At 49.4% G+C, this 19,290-nt stretch overlaps 1 protein-coding gene across 2 annotated transcripts in view; it reads right to left on the reverse strand.

Moving 5' to 3' along the window:
• Positions 1–15,884: 15,884 nt before the first annotated feature.
• USP20 (ubiquitin specific peptidase 20) overlaps positions 15,885–19,290 on the reverse strand; it is a 30,150-nt gene continuing 26,744 nt past the window's right edge. The window contains exons 20-23 of one of the 2 annotated variants that reach the window (XM_006892461.1): positions 18,755–18,863; positions 17,930–18,032; positions 16,502–16,573; positions 15,885–16,061 (exon numbers count right to left, since the gene is read on the reverse strand). In XM_006892461.1, the coding sequence (XP_006892523.1) occupies positions 15,901–16,061; positions 16,502–16,573; positions 17,930–18,032; positions 18,755–18,863 (445 nt within the window). In that variant the 3' untranslated portion in view covers positions 15,885–15,900. The remainder of the gene's footprint in view (positions 16,062–16,501; positions 16,574–17,929; positions 18,033–18,754; positions 18,864–19,290) is intronic. The other variant, XM_006892462.1, reaches the window with a different exon arrangement.

Raw genomic sequence — 19,290 nt, forward strand, 5'->3', positions numbered from 1 at the left:
AGAGGCAGTTCTTCCAAAGAATGGATGGGAGCATCACAGTCGGTGTTTAGGGATGGTACCCCTCCACTCCCTTGGCTAATTCTGGTGATAATAAAATTCCACTTGCTGAGATGAAGTTTTATGTGGAAAGATGCCAACTGCCAATTTACAACTGTGTTGTTTGAAATATGCTAACCATTCCTTCTTTGGCAGCATCTGCAGATTTTTTTTTTTTTAAAAAAAACAAGGTTGCAGTCGGAGCTCTGGTGGCCTAGTGGTAAGGAGCTGCAACTACAATCCCAGAGGCGCACGGTTCGAATCCACCAGATGCTCTGCCGGGGAAGGAGGGACAATCTCCTCCTGTACCAGTCAGATCTGATTTGACGGTACACGCACACAAAAAGAAAAAAAGTTGCAGTCTAGTCTCTAATCATTTGTCTGAGTTGCAGAGTCCACACATCACATCACGGGGTGCAGAAGACTTCCGGCTCGTCTTTATACCTGGAGTCTGCCATAAAACGACAGGAGAATGTCACTGTTTGTCACTCCATCAGTTGAACTGTGCCAGTTTGTTACGTTTTGTGTTTGTTTAAGAGAAATCTTGAATAAAATAGAACCTCCTTTCTTGAGTAAACAAAAGAACCATGTGCTCTGAAATTTGAGTGCCCCCCTGGAAACCCTGTGTGTGTCAGAGTAAACTTGCTTCTTGAGGCTTCAATTGGATAATTTTTTTAATGTAAATCATCAGACCTTTCTTCTGAGGCCCCTCTGAGTGGACTTGAAGCTCCAGGCCCTAGATGAGCAGCTAGATGCATTTTTAACCGTTTGTACCACACAGGGACTCCTGTGAGAAGAAGTGAGAAAATTCTTACAGAAGTACTAAATTATTTTTCTTAAACATGTTTAAGGTCATTGTTAGTTCAGATTTTTGTTTCTATGATCTCAAAAAGCCAACTGAAATCTGAAAACGTAAGGTCCAGAAGGCGACAGATCTCTCTGATGATGTGCCTTCTTCTCCCTCCCCAGCTGGGCCAGGTGATCAGATGTGTTAATGCCATTCAGCTCAGCCTGTGTAACAGCAGCGCCCGCTCATGTCTCCATCCCTTTTCTGACATTTTCTCCCCTCGGTTCTGTCTCTGGTCAAGGATTTGTGGTGGGAGCAGCTGTGTTAGCTCACACTTCCCCAGGTGACCTATAAATAGAACCCAGTCTAGGCGCAGCGACTTCCACACACAGACTCTGACCTCATCCCTGTGCACAGCCGGGGTGGCAGGCAGGTGTAATCACTGACATCTTTAAGACTCTGCCTCTGAATTTACCGGATTGTTTTAAGTGGCAATCACAAGACTCACTTTGGAAAAATTTATTATTAACTGTTTTTATTATTAACTGTAGACGAAAAGGAAATTTTTCATCCTCTTTAAGCAAATCTGGGCCATGTGGAAATTTGCATTCTTAAATTGGCCCTGAAGGGTAGATGGTGGAGTTGATGAGATGGGTAGACAGGTACCCAGCCCAGTGTTCAGTTGTGTCTTGTAAATGAAACTCCATGTCGAGACCAGACACACACTATAAACAGGTCTGAAGGAAAGCAATGGGGCTAGAGAGCATTTTCCTTTGAAATTATTTATCCTTGTTCCTTCTTTTAAATAGGAAAAATGGCCTTCTTGCCTTCGCATTATTGCCTCATTTTATAAGCACAGATTAATTCAAAGCTAATTTTTAACTGGACAGCAGCACATCAGGGGAGAAAAACCGGTAAAAATGATGAGCATTTATGCTCCGGAAGGCCTGTGTTTGAGCAAGTTACCTTAAAATCTCATAAGGACCATCTAAATGGAATTTGAGAGCCCTGCTTACAGACTTACAGCCCACCTCCCACAATAAGCTTTTGAACTTTGTTGTTGTTGAAAAACCGGTAAAAATGATGAGCATTTATGCTCCGGGAAGGCCTGTGTTTGAGCAAGTTACCTTAAAATCTCATAAGGACCATCTAAATGGAATTTGAGAGCCCTGCTTACAGACTTACAGCCCACCTCCCACAATAAGCTTTTGAACTTTGTTGTTGTTGTTGTGTACCATCAAGTCAGATCCAATTGGCACAGGAGGAGATTGCCCCTCCTTCTCCAGTGAAGCATCCAGTAGACTCGAAATTGGAAATAATTATAGATTCTCAGGAAGTTGCCAACGTGGACCCCTTGACGAGTTTCTCACAGTGGTTACAGCAGTGTTGGATACGGCAACGTATACCGTCAAAGCCACCAAGTAGATGCTTCTCAACCTGATTGTCTTCATTTTTTAACCTCCTCATCTCAAGAAATAATTAAAATGTTGTAAATTTTTTTTCTCCTATTTTCCATTATTATGCCTCTGCAGACACAATGAATGACTTGTCCTGACCCCATACTTCTTTAGGACAGTGGTTTCAATTCACCTTTTGAAATAGTGAAGTGAGAAAGTCAATTGATCCTGGAACCCTGTTTTAATGAGCAGCAAGGAGGTCACCAAAGAGCCCTGGTGGTACAATGGTTAAGCACTTAACCCCTAACTAGAAATGTGGCAGCTTGAAGCCACCAACCGCTCTGAACGAGAGAGAGATGTGGCCGTTTGCTTCCAAAGAAATCCCAGGCTTGCACGCTCTCACCAAGCAGTTTTACTCTGGCCGACTGATCTGCTGAATTGAAATTAATGGGGATGGGGTGGGGGGCATTGTTTGGAAGATTACCAATTGAGATGGAACCAAGTGATTTGGAAACCCAATCTGTTAAAATCTAATCTTTTTATCCAATGATGAACTCATTTTAGACTGCCAGCTACTGGAGAAGGCAAACTAAGCCTTGGAAAAAACCCCAAACCAGGCAAGACTAACCCTAGCCTTTGAAAGGCTGCCTTGACCAGTGTGGCGTTCTGTGAAGGGATGTGTGTGAGTGTTTCTTTGGAGTCTTGCAAATTTGACTCAGAAAATAGCTCTATTGCTTTGCATAGGGCGGGAGAGGGGGAGCTGTTAGTGTACATAAATTCATGATCATTATTTTAAGTTAAAACAGATGAATGTGTGCTATTTTTGTAGGTTCATTTCTTCTAGTCAATGTGTAAAGTATTACAAATAGTATTGAAACAATTCCCAAAATATCAGGAATTTCAATTTCCGCCCAAAGTAGTTTTGTTTTCTTCCAGCAGTTCTTTGAAAAAAATAAAAGCAGCAAAATTTCAGGTGGCTTGTAAAGGTTATGTTTTGTTTTCCCCTCCAGTTTCCCTCCCATCTGTTGATACACTCACTGGGTAATAATGTGTAGAAGCTGACTGACACCACCTTGTTTATAAAAACTCCTCAGACCTCACCCCAAACACCACCCTGGGCTGAGGTGCCCGGAACTGAAAGCAGTTGTTTTATTCTTCATAATGTCAGTGCGCTTTTTTTGTGTGGTGTCTAAAGATGTGGTTATTTAATGATTGCCAAAAATATTTAGATGAGAGCAGTTGTCAGCTGGTCAACTGAATTGTGACCTCTTGTGATTTTGTTTTTGTGTTCTCAATTGTTTTCTCTTGATTATATCCATAATCCCCCACCCACCCCAGAGTGTATTTGTATATACTGCAAAGATCTAAAACAATGACTTGATTTAGTTGTTTTAATGTTTTGCTCTTGTATCTGTTTGTTTTATTGGTGACTCTGCTGCTAATGACCTTTTTGTTTCCTTAACGACTGGGGCAGCTGCAAGCACTGTTCCCTGCTGCCCATCCCACACTTGACATTATTAGACACTTGGGTTCTGAGTAAGTTGTGTTTGAATCCAGCCAACGTGACTGTCTCCTTCTACTCTTGACTCTCCAAGAAAGCAATTTGTCTGGCGTCTTTCAGCTGTACTCTCTTGGCCTCTTTAATAAACGTTATATTTTTTTCTCAGTGTTGTGTATTTTAAATGATATCACCTTTCCAAGAAAGGTATTCTGCGTAATATGTATATTTAACTATTTCATTCTTAGTCATGAGGAATTTCCTAGCCAAATGCTTTTTTTTTTTAATCCTTTTACATGATACCAGCTTCCTTGTTTCTTACCCTGTATATCCTGAAGGGCTTGGAAAAATGTCTGCATTTCTCTTGTTGCTTTTCTCTCTCCTCAAGATGAGGAACTTTCACTGTTGATGGCTGAAGAAACGTAGAACACAAGTTTTCTTTTTCGCCAAATATTCTCTATGCTTGCCCGTTAGAGAATAAGGAGTTTCAAACTGAGAGAAAATTGAGCTTTTACTTTCCTTTCATCATTCTGGGAAGTTAAGCATGTCTCTCGCTCTCTCAAAATGAAACTGATTTAAAAAGATGAGTCAGGAAGGTTCCCTTATCCCTGAAGCAATGATTGGAGATGAAACCGTGAAAGTTCCTTACCTCAGAATGAGCCTGTGGTAACCAATTGCCTAAAACACCCCCTCCTGCCTTCTCTACCCACCCTCCCCTGACCAGGGCGGTGCCATCTGCAGAGTGCCCGCCTCCGGCCTGCTGCCTTCCTCCCTAACAGAAAGCTTTTCTTTCTTTTGTGTTGTAGATTCCTAAAGGTGGCATTTGGCATCCAGAGCCTCAGCTGAGCCTTCCCGGGAGAAACCACTTGGTCTGCTTGTCCCCACAGGCCTCAAACGCGCCCGTGTGAATGGACTCTTGGTCTGGCGTGGAGGGTACCACTTGAATCTCAGCCCCACGCCCCTCGGCTGCTTGCCTTTTCCTTTCTTTCCTTTCTACAGCATGCTTCTTGTGGCTCGGCTACCCCCATGGCCCAGACTGGCCACCTCTTTGAGGGGCAAGTTGTAGGGATTGTCCCTTTCCCCACACTGCACGGTCAAGGGAGACCTCCAGCAAGACACCCCCACCCCCACCCCTTCACTGGCACACTGGCCCTCAGTCCACCTGGCACAGGTCCTGACTGATCCTCATTTCACACTGTGCCTTCTGTGAAAACTCCGCCCCCTGTCTCATGAGGAGACTCACAGAATCTGGATCAGGAAGGCTTAACCCAGGTAGACTGAGCCCCCTTGCGTCACTTTCCTGTGTCATTTACAGAAGAATGACACCATCTTTTCTGGAGTGTTAAGCGGGCCTTTTTTGATTTCCGGGTGCTCTGCTCCACACTGAACCACAGCCACCTCCTTGCTGTCTCAGCTCCAGGACTTGTGTGGCTGATACTGGGGCCAATGTGCACTCATGCTTTTTTTGTTGGAGACGGTCTTCAGAGGCTCGGAGGGGCTGAACTGGAAGTCAGTTTCCAGGCACATGTCAGCCCTGACGCCTGCGTGCGTCCACCTTCCAGAAGGTCCTCTTCCTGCTCCTCTCTGCTAATGAGACCTGCAGACGGGAGGCACTCTGTGAACGAGTGGCTCGCCTTAGCACTCTAGCTCATTGCAAAGATGAAATCCTCTCTTTTCCATGAACCCCAACATTTCCATCTTAGGAGTTTAGTGCTTCCATCACCAAAGACCCCATTCCTCTTGTGGTCTGTCAAGTGACCCTGTGTGTCCTCCAGGCCACCCGCCTTCAACTGGGTTTGCTTCGTTTCCTTCCCCTTTGGAGTATCTGAGGACAAACTAAGATGGTGTCACCGTGGCCACTCATGCCTTAGAGCCGTGTAGCTTCTCTTTTCATTTGGTGCAGAAACAGTCAACAGAAATCAGCTGCAAGAACGGCACCTGAAGCCCAAGGGCAAAATTGGCCGTGTGTAACTCAGTGGTCACTTGGCGTTCTCAGTGCTTCTCCCTATTTAAGAATGTAAGGCGAGAACTCTCACAGAACAGGGACTGCAAACACAGGGCCTGACGGATGACCTGTCTCTGTTAGTGGTTCACGGCATGTGTGGAAATTAGGAATCTCATTCCTTTCAGCAAACCAGGGTTGACACACACCACACTTCAGGAGCAGCTCAGTCAGCCCTCAGTGGCTGGAAGCCACAATCGAGGCAGTGCCAAGGGTAGGCAGTTGAAGAGGAAGTGGCTTTGGTTGTAACAAGGGGAACAAGCGCAGGCCTCCTGTCAGCCTGTCTTCCTCAGAAGGGAGGTTGGGGAGGCAGAACAGGCCCTGAAAAGTGTCTCCTGGAGAGTCGTGGAAGCCTGGGCTGCTGCATCGGCAGTGGGCTTCCGTCCCCGATGGTGGTGACCTGACTGTACCTGGCTGGTCAGTTAAGCCAGAGGACTGGTTTGGCAGATGATTTTCAATCCAGAATGCCGAAGGATGAGAGAGGGGGCTGTGCCCTCTGCCTCTGCAAACCAGCAAGCCCACAGGTAACCAGGTCCCAGCCACTCCTGGGAGGGCTCTTTGTCAACAAGATGGCCAGAGATCTCCAGAGACTTCTGAACATCGCCAAGTCAAGCTGACCACTCTCCAATCCACAAGGATGCAAAATGGGGTTTTTTGTTTGTTTGTTTTACTTGTTTTTAATCTGTTTTTAGAGACTCAGTAATGCATGAGCATTACCTCTTTCACATTCTGGGTTAGGATAGATTCATTTTCCTGCAATGTAAGGAGAAAAGTATAAGCTGCTGTAATTTGTTCTTTTAATGTCTGTTAAAGCCAGTATATGCTTGTACCCCTCCCCTTGTATCTCCTGTGCCTTTTTCTCCCCCTGCTGTATCACTCGGGTCCAAACACAGAATGGAAAAGGAGTGCTTCTAAATGTTTAACCTTAGTGTTTGCTTTCTTTTTTGCCTGTCTGTGTGGCTAATGTGGAAAGAGCAATGCTGTACCAGCTGGGCTTATTAAAGGAAATAAATTATTATATGATGATAGTTGAAATATATCATTTACACTGGGAATCCTACTGTGAAACCATTTCCATCATTACGGAGCATTTCACATGTGTAATAGAAATAGCGTCTCGTTCCTCCCGCTGCCCACTGCTTGCCATTTCTCCGCCAGTGCTAGAACATTGTGTGGAAGAAAGCCTCATTGTTAGGGAGCCTGCCCCCAAAGTGACTTAAAAACATAGTGAAAGAGAGGACCTCGTCACTGATCCCCTTTTTCCTTCTTAGAATAAGTAGGGGGAAAACTCAAAAGGCATGGAAAGCTGTTGTGGGATCTTTGTGTTTTCATCACGCTCATCTTGAAACTTTTAGTTTGTTAGGCACAGCTGAGACAAAGCTGTAGCTTGCCTCAGCAGCTGTAGCAGGGGCCTTGAATGCCTCTTGGTAACATCTGTAATCGCAGAAGACGCTTACTGAAGGTGGAAAAGTTAACGCTGATGCTAAACGTAATATGCTAAACCAGTATTTACTGGTTTCATGCTTCTTTTTGGCTCTGCCTCTTGTGCTTACTTACATCATCAAAAAAAAGTCAGAAAATTATCCAAGATTCCTTTTTAACATGATGCACCTTTCAAGTTGTGTGTGTGTGTGGCTGTGTGGGTGTGTGTCACTAATTCTAAACTTTGGAGGCATTTCAGTGTTGTAAAGTCCTTTGCCACTGTGAAGGTCCTGGAAATTGCCCATTTATTTGTCTCTGGAGATGTAATTAAACCAAATAAAGTGCTTCCATTGGAAGGCTTATATTGACCTTGTAACTATATGTTAATCCTATAAATGTTAAATAAAAGTGTAACTTCTGGCACAATATCATGGGATTGTTTTGTTCCACAGAGGTGACCTTGGTCACAGATATAACATTGTCCAAAGGCCTGTGGGAAGGAAGGACAGGCTCTGGGCTTTGCAGTGATACTAACTTACTGCATAAACATGAGTCACGTCGCCATCACTCAGCTTTGGGCCTTAAACTGCTCCAAATACCTTTTCTCTCAATCCCCTAAGGAGACCTTTGGTACACTGGTTAAGCGCTTGCTTGGTAAAGACCAGTGGTTTGAATCCGTCAGCTGCTCCCTGGGAGCAGAAGCAGTCTGCTGCCATAAAGATTACAGCCTTCGAAACCACGAGGGGCAGTTCTGTTTCTGCTCTGCAGGCTGAACTCCACAGCCAGCGATGGGTTGCGTGTTTTACTTGTTTTTTCAAGCATCTTCCTCAACCTAGTGTGGCGTTGGGGACGAGGGGGGAGCGGATAGGACTGACAGAGACTTTAGTGATGGAGATTCAGAGTGAGGCACCCAATCCAGAGAGCTGGAAATTTCCAGCAGGTGAGGATTCAGCTTTTTTTTTTTAATATTTTTTTATTGGGAAAAACATTGGGGGTACAAGGAGGTGAGGGTTGGGGGCAGAAGGGTGAGGATGGGCCAGGATGCAGTTGCAGAGCTGCACAGTTTGGTCGGTGGTGGGAGCAGGTGAAGGAAATAATGAGGGTCCAGTGGGGACCAGATGCTACAGAGGAATGACAAGCATTTTCCAATGAGGATTCAGCTTTTTGAGGATGCTGTGAGTGAAATGGAAATTCCAGCACATTTGCATTTCACTGCTCAGCTGGAATCACAGTGCTCAAGCCCATACTCTTGCTAACTTGGACTCACTAATTTACATCTGCCCTGAGTTGTTTCAGGATGATTTCCAGGAGCAGGGTGACAGGGAACAGGACACTTGTGCCTGACACTATGGGATGTGTGCAGGGGGTGGGGGGCTGGTATCCATGTCCAGCTTTCAAAATACTACCCAGAGTTTTAGGGGCAGAGGTAGCTGACCTGTACTCACAAATGTTTTAAGGTTCTTTTTTTTTCCTATAATTATATTTTATTAATTTTCATAAACATTTACAGAGATTTTGGGTTTCCATTCATTCATTGTTGCACCATTCTCTCTACCCTCCTCCCAGTTTGTTCTTGTCCAAATGCCACAGTGCTTGTCAAAGCCAGTTCTGATTAATCTTCTTTGTCAGTGTGTCCTTTGCCATTCCCTATCACTCCTCCCTGAGAGAGACTTCACCCTGAGTCATGAGGAAAAGGGGATGGCGAATTCTCTTAGCTACTTCCTGCTGAAAAGGGACGCTGTGGGTTTCAGGGTGAAGATCTTCTCTCACTACTCTAAAGGGCCCCTTTGGCAGTAGGAAACACATAGACTATTATGGAGATTGATTTTGGAATTTAGATGCACTCTTATCGATTGTGCTTGGCCGTACATGTTCATATCCTTGAAGATGTATCACGGGGGTGTTGCAACCTAGAAGACGCAAATTTGACTAACAAGTTATAAGTACATGAGTAAAAAATTATGGAAAAGTAAAAGAAAAGATTCTTTCATTGTTTTACAAACCCTCCCCCAGGTCCCCTCCACCATGTAGCCCTCGCTCTAGACTCCTGTGATGACAGAAATACCTAGTTATATATCTCTTTTAAACCGTTTTCTCCCTCCTCTGTTTCAGTGCAGTATACATTATTGAACCCATCTTACTCAGTCTCTCCCCAGCCCCAAGGACAGTCCCATTCTACAACAGTGGCATCATGTAATATTTGTCCTTTTGTGACTGGGATATTTCACTCAGCATAATGTTCTCCAGAGTCAACCATTTTGAATAATATTGCAGGAGTTCCTTGTTTTTTAATGCAGCATAGTATTCCATTGTGCGAATATACCACAGCTTCTCTAGCCATTCGTTTGTTGATGGGCACTTAGGTTGTTTCCAACTCCTTGCTATTGTGAACAAAGCTGCAATAAACATGGGTGTGCAACAAATGTTTTAAGGTTCTTAAGGACTGGGCGTGGGTGGGTAGCCCTAATGGCAATGAACTTGGTGAGGAGTGGGAGGTGAGGCGTTTAATAAGAGAAAATGCCAAAGAAGGGCCAGATCCCTCCGGAGCTTTAGCTTCTTCCCTCAAAATGATGGAACTGGCTTTTAAAATTAGATCCTGGTCAAGTGCTCTGTGATCATTAGTGCTGAGAAGGGTGGATGGTGGGGGTATCAGGGAGCCAAAGCCCCTGGACAGTCAAGAACCGGTGGTGCAAACGGTTAGGTTATTGAGTAGTGGAAGGATTGATGGTTCAAACCCACCTGGAAGTGCCTTGGAAGAAAAGCCTGCTCATCTGCCTTGAAAACCCTACAAAGTGCAGTTCTTCTCTACAACACATGGTGAGGTGGGGGTCACCTGGTCTGGTTTTTTACGGGGATTTTTTTGTTTCAAATATGAAACCTTGCCACAAAGGAACATGATGAATCTGTTCCTGTCCCAGCTGAAGTCCTCCTTAAGTTACCAGCAAAGATTAATTCAGGAAGAATATGGTGTGTGCTTTCTGGACTCTGTCTTACTTTGGGAATAGTCCATCTCCTTTGTGGGTGCTCCTGTCTCAGGGAGCCCTGGGCTGAGCTGGCGGATGTGGGACACAGGATGCCTCTTGTTTCCTCGGTTGCAGGGAAAGGATGTCACCAGCCTCCGGAAGCTTCTGCGATAACGAGAGAATGCTGGGAAAGCACCTGACGAACTGCAGCTATTCACAGATGCTGTCTGTGAGTCAGAGCTTATCCAGAATGCCCGTGAGGTTGCTTTATTCTGCTACAGGACAGAATCTGCAACTCCAAACCCCGTGTGGGATTTGAAACATTAAAATGTAGCCTGATTTTTCACATTTTAATTCAGGAGGTGTTGGAGACTGTTGACTCCTCCACCTGTCCATCCAGGCACGTTCTCACACCTTCTGCTTCGAGCCACCCTACTTCCACCCTGTGGAGATGGTGGAGTTGGTAACCAGGTGCCATGCAGCTGCTCAATTCTATTTTGGGGCACACTCTGGAAGCCTTTGAAGACACGGATGGGTTCCCTTCTAAAGTCCTGAGCCAGGGACACCCGTGAGGCAGCAGGCCTGATGGACGTCACAGACCTGTAAGTCAAGTTCTTCAGGTCTGTCCCTGGGCATCACGCAGCCTGTCCTGCCTCCCAGGGACCTTCATGCCCCCCAGCTTTTCCCCTAGGGCCCCACGCAGACCTGCATCAGCTCTTCTGACTGTAGTGCCAGCAGGTCCCCTGCAGGAAGCCAGTCAGAGCGTGGTGAGGATGTGGAGCGGGGAGGCCCCTGACCCAGGAATGACACAGAGGGGGGCAGGGCTGACGGGTGGGGTGCTCAGGTTTGACCCATCTTCTTTTTTCAAAGGACAGGGGAATCTCAAATTGTGAAATCAAAACTTGAATTGCTGCCACAAAGCATGAACGGTGTGGGTCCCCCCTGAGGGAGGGAGCAGACTGTGGGAAACTGCTGCCCAGGTGTCCCAAGCAGTGAGGGATCAGGTCCTTGGCTCTGCACAGCTGTCCAGATGGGAGGAGAACCTTCTCCCTTCTGGCCATGCTGTCCCTCCCCAAGGGGAGCCATAATCTGAGACCCGAGAGGAAATCAGAGGCTGCAAACTGGTGGGAGCAGTCACCGTGTCAGGAGCAGCTTGCCCAGGGGTACGTGGAGCTCTTGGTAGGGCTCATTTCAAGACTTGTATCTCTGCCCAAGTGGTATGGTCAGTGGCATCCACTTAAATGAACCCCAGCCAGCTGAGACATCTCTAGACAAGGGTATAGTAGAAACTGAGAAAGCCTCTCCAGTGCCTATGTTGTCGGAACTAAGGGGCCAGCCAGAAGGAGGGTTCAAGGGTGACTTCTAAGAAAAGGTCATGGGATCCTCCAGTGTGGTTGCTGAAGCTCTGGGATGTGAAACCTGGCAGGGTACCCGTCTCTCCTCACACGTGACACCCTGTCCCCTCAGTTTGCCTACCTGGGCCGCCTAGCTCACGAGGTGGGCTGGAAGTACCAGGCAGTGACGGCCACCCTGGAGGAGAAGAGGAAAGAGAAGGCCAAGATGCATTACCGGAAGAAGAAGCAGATCATGAGACTACGAAAACAGGCAGAGAAAATCCTGGAGAAGAGGATCAGCAAGTACACAGAGGTCCTCAAGAGCAATGGTCTCCTGGTCTGAGCCCAATAAAGACTCTTAATTCCTCACTGGCCTGGCCTGCCCTTCCTCCATTGCCACAAGGGACATGGGACCCTTGCCTGAAAGCAGCCTGGGGTGGGCGCAGAGGGCAGAGGTCATGCTTTTTATTTTTTTTTTTTTAGGTCATGCTTTTTAGAACAGGCACTTGGGCGAAAGGGAGCTGGAGAGGAATGGGTAACTAGCCACAGTGGACGCGGGGCATTTGTTAAAAACAGCGTGGTCTTCTATACTCTGCAGCTGTTAGAATGTTCCAGTAACCTTGGTGTGCCCTGGGATTCTAGGGGTATTGTAAAGAGGGTATTTATTTATATAAAGATACTTATTTTCACTGAGGGGGCCACAGGAATTGCCCCTGTTGCTCCCCTCTATCCTGTAATACAAAATGAATAAATTGTTGTTAATAAAAAAAAAAAGAAGCTGCAGGTGGAAGTGTTCATGGGGATGACTTCTCGCCTAAGCTCCGGCAGCCAGGCGGGTGAGGAAGCAGCCTCGAGGTGCCTCCGGCACTGAGCAGGGCAGGTCCTGCGCCACAGGCCTCGCTGAGGTGAGCCAAGCCCCGCAGAGGCCTGTACACACCCTGCCCAGTCCCGGCCCCCTACCTGCCCCACAGCGAGCAGCCTGGCATGGCTTCTCAGAACCCAATTTGTCCGAAACACCCGTTACTCTCTCTCAGAGCTTTTCTCAATCACTTCTTCAAAGCAACAGTTTGCCTTGCCCTAATGGACACAATCTCTTTGCCACCAGAAAAATGAGAACAGGGAGAAGAGCTAGAAAGAACATTCCAAGCATCAAGTACTTCCCAAAGGCTCTCTGGTGCATGAGATGAAATAATGTAAGGCTCTCAGGATAATGTGTTTCCCCCGAATTTAAAACAGAACAGAAGACGAAAACGGCACATGATGGGTGGCTGCATCCTGAAGCGGGGTGCTGGGCAGGCTAAGGTGTGGCCACAGGGCCCACTGACAGCTCTGACCAGCCAGGGGTTGGGGTGGGACTCTGGCTCCTGTAAGGAGGCTGTTGCTGGAGGAACTCTCATGCCTGGCCAACTGTGGGGACAGTTCAGTCAGAAGGCCCCTGGCCTCTGCTGGCCAGACCATTTCCTGTCGGCAACTTGGTCTGTGAGGCAAAACCAGACTCATGTTTTGTCTCCAGATTCCTGCACCTGAATTTTAACAAGCCCCTAAGAGCCTGATACTTCAAGAGAAAATGATAAATGAAACATTTGGAGGTGCTACAGGTAAATCAACACCCATATTCTCGCCCACCTCCCTGAGACACAATTAATAAGCATCTATCTCCAAAGTTCAAATATATCAATCCACAATATGAAACTTCTTCATTTCACCTTCTGTGTTGAACAAGAGTAAATCACCAAGTAAATACTGTAGAATTCAATGTACATAACACCCAAATATGAGCAAGGCTGAAAATACTACTTTGGGGTAAGTACCGCTATGTGATGAAACTGTGAAGAAAAGTGAGGGGTGGGTTAAATGTAGGTGAGGGACTCCCCTGTTGGGTGGGACAGGGAGCAGAGGGGAACCCCGAGGCTGTTTCTTGGGGCCTGGAAATGTCCCCTTCCTGGGTGAGGTGGGTCTGTCCCCAGTTCATCATTCTTTATGTTGAACAGGTTTCTGTACACTATCAGATGATGGATTTCACAAGGAAATATTTTTAAAATCATATATAAAATTCTCAGGCTCTTATCACTCCCAAAATACCCAAAAAAAGAAAAACCGGAACCAAACCACCCAGGGACTAGCTAACGGGCAGCCCCCACTGAGCTGGCCCTGACTCACAGCGGCCTTGTGGCCCTGTGCCATCCTCACACTCGCTGCCCTCTTCCTCTGCTTTGATTATAAAACAAGCAACACTGAACAGCAGAGCATTCCCGGAGCTGAAACTCGGAACTGAGAGGTGGTGAGGGCAACCTTGGCTTAGCAGAGAAAAGCCTGTTCTAGAGAGCAGGGCGTGGGGCGGGCCAGGCTCCTGAGTCACCAATTTCTGCCCTCGACCAGGCCTGGGGGCAGACAGCATCATCATGGCTGTAGCGACTCTGAGTGGCCCCCAGAGAAGGGCCTGTAGGGTCCTGTCAATGTGTGCATGCGGGGAGGTGGAGGTGTGACTGGACCAGCCTTTGGGATGCACTGGCCTCGACTCCTGACCACACCCTTCTCTGGGTCTGGGTCTGGTTCAAGGAAAAGAAACTCATGGGCAGGTGGATGACATGGCTCCAGTCTCTTCTTCCATCCCCTCACTCTTCCACACAACCAGGCCTCAGGTTGCAGAAAGTGTGTAAGCCTCTTTCTGGAGACAGTCGTTTGTAATGTTAATTGCCGTGGCTCCATGCAGCCCGCAAGGGCCATGCCTCGATTGGAGCAGCAAGCTTCCGTTTCCCCTTCAGTAACACAGTTAAGGGCAATGAAGGCAGAGACAGCAGCGTGGGCGTGGGGAAGGCATATGCATTTATTACGACATTCTGAACACACACCAGACCACGTCAACACATCAACGGGGGGTGAGATTACAATCTGTACAGCAGGATCAACAGCCCAGACAGTCTGCGTGCAGCCGCGGAGGCTCTGCAGGAGGTCGCCGCTCGCTGCAACAGCAGCTTTCAGAAGACAGCAGCAAACATCAAGAAACTCCAGTGGTGGCATGTTCTTGGATCAACATGCTGCCCCCGTGGGGAAGGAACAAGATCCAGGTACGTCAACGTAACAGAAGTGGACAGCAACATGTTGTGAGAGGCGTCAGGCCCTGGCTAGAACTGCCTGCTGGATTCCCACTGATACAGGCTTCTGTGGAGACTGAAGGCCACAGTAGTTTGGGGGTTTGGTCTCAGGACCCCTTTCGCATATCCCACTTGCTCTGAACCTGACAAGGTGAGCTTCTCCCTCTCGTTTTTCATCTGAAAGCTGTTGTGCCTCCAGAAGCAAGCGCAAATGCTCGGTGTGTTTGACCTCTGGTCCCAGTGCCTGGCAATGGCCCTGCTCGGCATCCAGCAGACACTCCTGGAGACAAAGGTGGGCCAGCGGCCTGAGGTGAGGGCTGGGCACAGCGCCACGTGCTGCGGAAGGAGAAGGTGTTTCCTCTGTGTCAGCCTTCAGGGACGCTGCTCGGACAGCGAACTACAGCCACAGTGAGGTATTTCTACTTCATCACCCTGCGCCCTCCCGAGGGTGCAGCAAATAGCCCACAATGCCGCGTCTCTGGACTGTGAGGCGGATCACAGCCAATCCTGGGGAATGCAGCACAGGACAGGAGAAGAACCAGCTACCTCCAGGAATGGTCCGTATCATCAGAATTCAAGTTGCTCATCTGCCAGTGGGGAGCAAGTCCAGTGTTTCTGAGAGGAGCCCAGCCAGGCTTCAAAAGTAGCAGGAGTGCCAGGGAAGAGCCAGCTCTGGTGACAAGTGTGAGCACCCTCACTGTCCAGTGTCCCACTACTCGGCATCCATTCCACAGTCTGCCTCGGCGCACCTCTAAGGAGCCTTACACAGTGCACCGCACGAAGTCTCTGTGAAGCTGCGGCCAAACCCTGCACCTCTGTTTCAAGGGCACAGCCTCTGACAGATGTGGGGCAGCCGCAGGCCCCAAGCCCAGGAGACCACAGGCCTAAGGCTCCAAGGGGCAAAAGCTGGGCCCAAGCAAGTGAGAGGGCAGGTTTGGGGGGACACAACAATGACAGTAACTCATCTGTGCACAGCCAGGACAAAGACCCCAAATAACATCACAGAGTCTTGGTCTTTTAAACAAGCCTGAAGTTAGTATATTTCCTAGTTGCAGCATTACTCACTGTGAACCCAAACCTTCCTGCCTCTTTACACATGGGGTTCTGGGTCTACGGCCTCTCTTCTGGGGTATCAACACACCCCAGCAGGGAGGAGGAGCAGATGCGGGGCCTGTGGGGACACCGTGTTTGCTCAGGAGAGTGGGATCCACACAGGGTTCTTTGGAGTGGCCTGATGGAAAGGATGTGCAAGGCTGCCCTCTTCTGATACCCACAGGGACACAGAGGGTCTCTGGAGAGGGACGAGAGGACTCACAAGTCTGCTGAGGGACCCAGATGGGGAGGACTCACAGAGTGGCCCCCCAAGTCACACGGCCCGGGTCTCGGCTTCGATTTTTTGCTCCCCATGTAAGTTCTCAGGGTCTGGGAGCTGAGCCACGCTCTGTCGGATGGCGATCTCAGGGCCGCCTCCATACAGTGTGTTCAGGTAGGTCCAGGTCTCCTCGGAGATTTGTCCATAGTCTGCGCCTGTGTGCATGGGAGACACACCAGAGGGCTCCAGGAGGGCCAGGCCCAGAGGGAGATGGGACCGAGGGCTTGGTGGGAAAAGGGGTCAAACCCTCAGGATTTCCCAGAGAAACATCTGTTCTGCGAAAGACTCAAGAGGGTTCCTCTGCAGCAGTCATCCTTTTTATCCCAGAAGGTGGGTTAACATAAAGGGCAGGGCAGGCAAAGCCGTGGAGGACATCAGAGGAGGCAGGGGCTGAGGCCCTGCACAGAGGCCTAGCACTTCTGGCTGTGTGCTCAGTCCCCTGGACTGAGCCCAGGCAGACATCTCAGCCCAATGATAAACAGCAACTCCTGGGAGACCATGGGGAGGGGGGGCAGTAGCCTGGCGGCCAGGGATGGGAGGCAGGGGGTGGCCTGCTCGACCTGGGGGGCTGCGGTCCCAGTCTGGCAAGACTCACCCTGCTTCAGCTGGATATGGCCACTTCCCTTGATCTGCACGATCCTGCTATTGTCGATGGGCCCAGGGGGCTCTGGAATAGATGCAACACAGTGGAATAGCAGCTTAGCACCACATGACCCCTCCAGAAGGAGAAACCTCACTAGTCCTGCCTCCGATGGTCCTCTGCTCTCCTCAGGTAACAGAGGGGTTCTCAAGGGATGACCTGAGGTCCCAAAGAGACTCAAGGGACCCAGGCCAGAAGATCAGAGTGAAGCCATTAACAGTGAGGAGCCGGGGCCTCTCCTCCGTATTTCCTTTCAAGGAGGGATGTATGTCATCGGTTTGGGATGTACCTTTCTAATAAATCTATCTTTCCTTTTTACCTTTCGAAAAAAAAGCCAGTGAGGGGCCGGGACACCAAATCATCATCTAAGGACCAGGGGGAGCTGGTTGTTCCACTCCCCACCAGACGGTCTTCCTGTGCTGCTGACCCAAAGGCCATGCCTCTCTGGTGGTTCATTTACCCCAGTGATGACCTCCTCAGAAACCCAGGGGACAGTCAGCTATGACTTGGCTCCAATTCAACAACGCTGAGTTTGTGTTGAGAGCTACTGTGGGCCAGTGCCAGTGCCAGGTGGGCAAAGCCCTCATCTCTGACAGTGGCTGTCCTCGCTGAATCCCCTTGTGCATGCTTTGGCACTGGGCACTGAGCACACAGGATCTCATCTGATCTGCGGCAGCTGCACAGGGGGAGAACTGCCCTAAGGCTGACTCAGGCTGACACAGGGCAGGTAATGGTCTGTGGAGCACATAGCAGGCTAACCAAGGGCCGAGTGAGGGCCAGGAGCCTCAGGCCACACCTTGACCACTGCCTTACACAATGGTGACAGCTCCACCATGGATCAGGAACCTCAGCGCAGCGAGCCGTCTTCCATCCAGGCACTTGCTGGTGCGAATGGCAAGCAGCACATCCAGCTCTGCCAAGCCTGAGCGTAAGAACCCAAGAAACCCCCTCCTGACAGAGCCGGTCCCCACGCCAAGCAAAAACCTGAGCAAACAGCCAAAGAAGGATCCTTCCTGGGAGCCCGAAATCCATCAACTGTCCTTTATTATTTAGGGTAACAAACTCGTGAAAGGAGAGGGTCCTGCGGTGTCCTGGGCTTCCCCAGCCTGCGCAGGGAACAGAGACGGGAGGGGCAGAGCAGCAACAGCCTCACAGTCTCAGGTAGCCACTCGGCAGGAAGGCAGGACAGGGGACAGTGTACCCCCACGTCCCAAACCCTGACCTGGAAGAGCACTTGTGTTTTTTAGCTCACACCAAGAAAGAGCTAAGGACGAGGAGCAGACCCCTGGCTCTGCTCACCGAGACGGTGACCTGGCGTCCCCCACAAGTATGAAGGCAGGGGGTGGGTGCCAGGCACAGTGCCAGGGGCTCTGCTGCACTCACCATTGTCCTTCCCCTTCACAAAGGCCTCCCACTCGCGGAACCACTGCATGCTGATGCAGTAGATGACGCTGGGGGACTCCTCGGCCTGAAAGGCCTTGTTCAGCTGTGGATGGAGATGGGGAGAACAGAGGCAGGGTCAGATTCCAAACGGCCCGCCTTTTCTTTCCATCCCTGTCCCCAACCTCTACAGCTGCAGATTTGACTTCCCCAAGCCCCTCCTCACACACAGCAGCACTGGACAGATGGGGTGTAGGGAAAGGGGAGGATTTGGAGATTCAGCCTGGACACCGAAGGATCTGCTTTTTACCTGCTTTTCTCATTCCTTCTTTCTCTTCCCCTCTCCCTTCATTTTTTCCCTCTCTCTCCCCCTCTCCTCCCCTCATCTCTCCTACTTGTTTATATAGTTAAGTAGTTCTCAGCTACGTGTGAACCTGCCCTGTGGGCCCTTTGGCAATGTCCTAACATCATTTTGGTTGTCACATGCATCTAGTGGGAAGAAGCCAGGGAAGCTGCTGGGCATCCTACAACACACAGGCTGGTCCTCATACCAAAACACAAAGCCCGGTCTGAAAAGCCCCTCTATACTCGGACATGCTCTTTTTACTGCCATTTAATAGCTCACCATGTTCGTGGACCTTAATTAACTGCCAGTAAAAAAAATCCTCTCAAATATCTGGTCAAACCTCCAGCCACTCTGTTCTCCCCTAAAACACTTCTCACAAATAGGTGACTGGCCACACATGCTCCGTGTACCCGGCCTAAGCTGAAGCTGCAGGAGCCTGCTCCCCCACCCCCACCCCCGCCGCCATGCCAAGCTGAAAGCACCTTGATAAAGGTGTCGATCTCCATCCTCCTACGCTTGGCCAGAGCCTCTATCTCCACCTGGCAGATGGAGCACACGTACAGATGGTTCACGGCGGGGCCACCCCCAAACCTGTGCTCGTGGGAGGAGAGAAACAAGCCCTGAGGTCTGGGCCCTTGCTGGGGGAAAGCACACTACTCGTGGTTACTCAGCTCCCCCTCAGGGCCTCAGAGCAGGCGTGGCCCCCCAGGAGGCTTTCTCTGGCACTGCCCTTCCCATCTGCTGTCACATGTCTCCCTCACGAGACAGCACCGCGGGAGTGGGCACAGGCACCTGTTCACCAGCACGTCCACAGCACGAAGTGGAGCACCTGCCACAGAGCAGGTGTGTCACGACCGTCTGCAAGGGGATCAAGGCCAGGAGGAGCTCTTGTGCATCCTCTCCTGATTACTAGGCAGGGAGGTGGCAGGAGCTGTGGTGGCTGACAGCTCCCCTGGCCAGACCCCGAGGACAATGGCAGAGGGAGGCTGCAGATGGTAGGAGAGTATGTGACCCACGT

This window comes from Elephantulus edwardii, unplaced genomic scaffold (genome assembly GCF_000299155.1).
Source record: "Elephantulus edwardii isolate Elephantulus edwardi_28Jun2011 unplaced genomic scaffold, EleEdw1.0 scaffold00116, whole genome shotgun sequence".
NCBI lineage: Eukaryota > Metazoa > Chordata > Mammalia > Macroscelidea > Macroscelididae > Elephantulus > Elephantulus edwardii.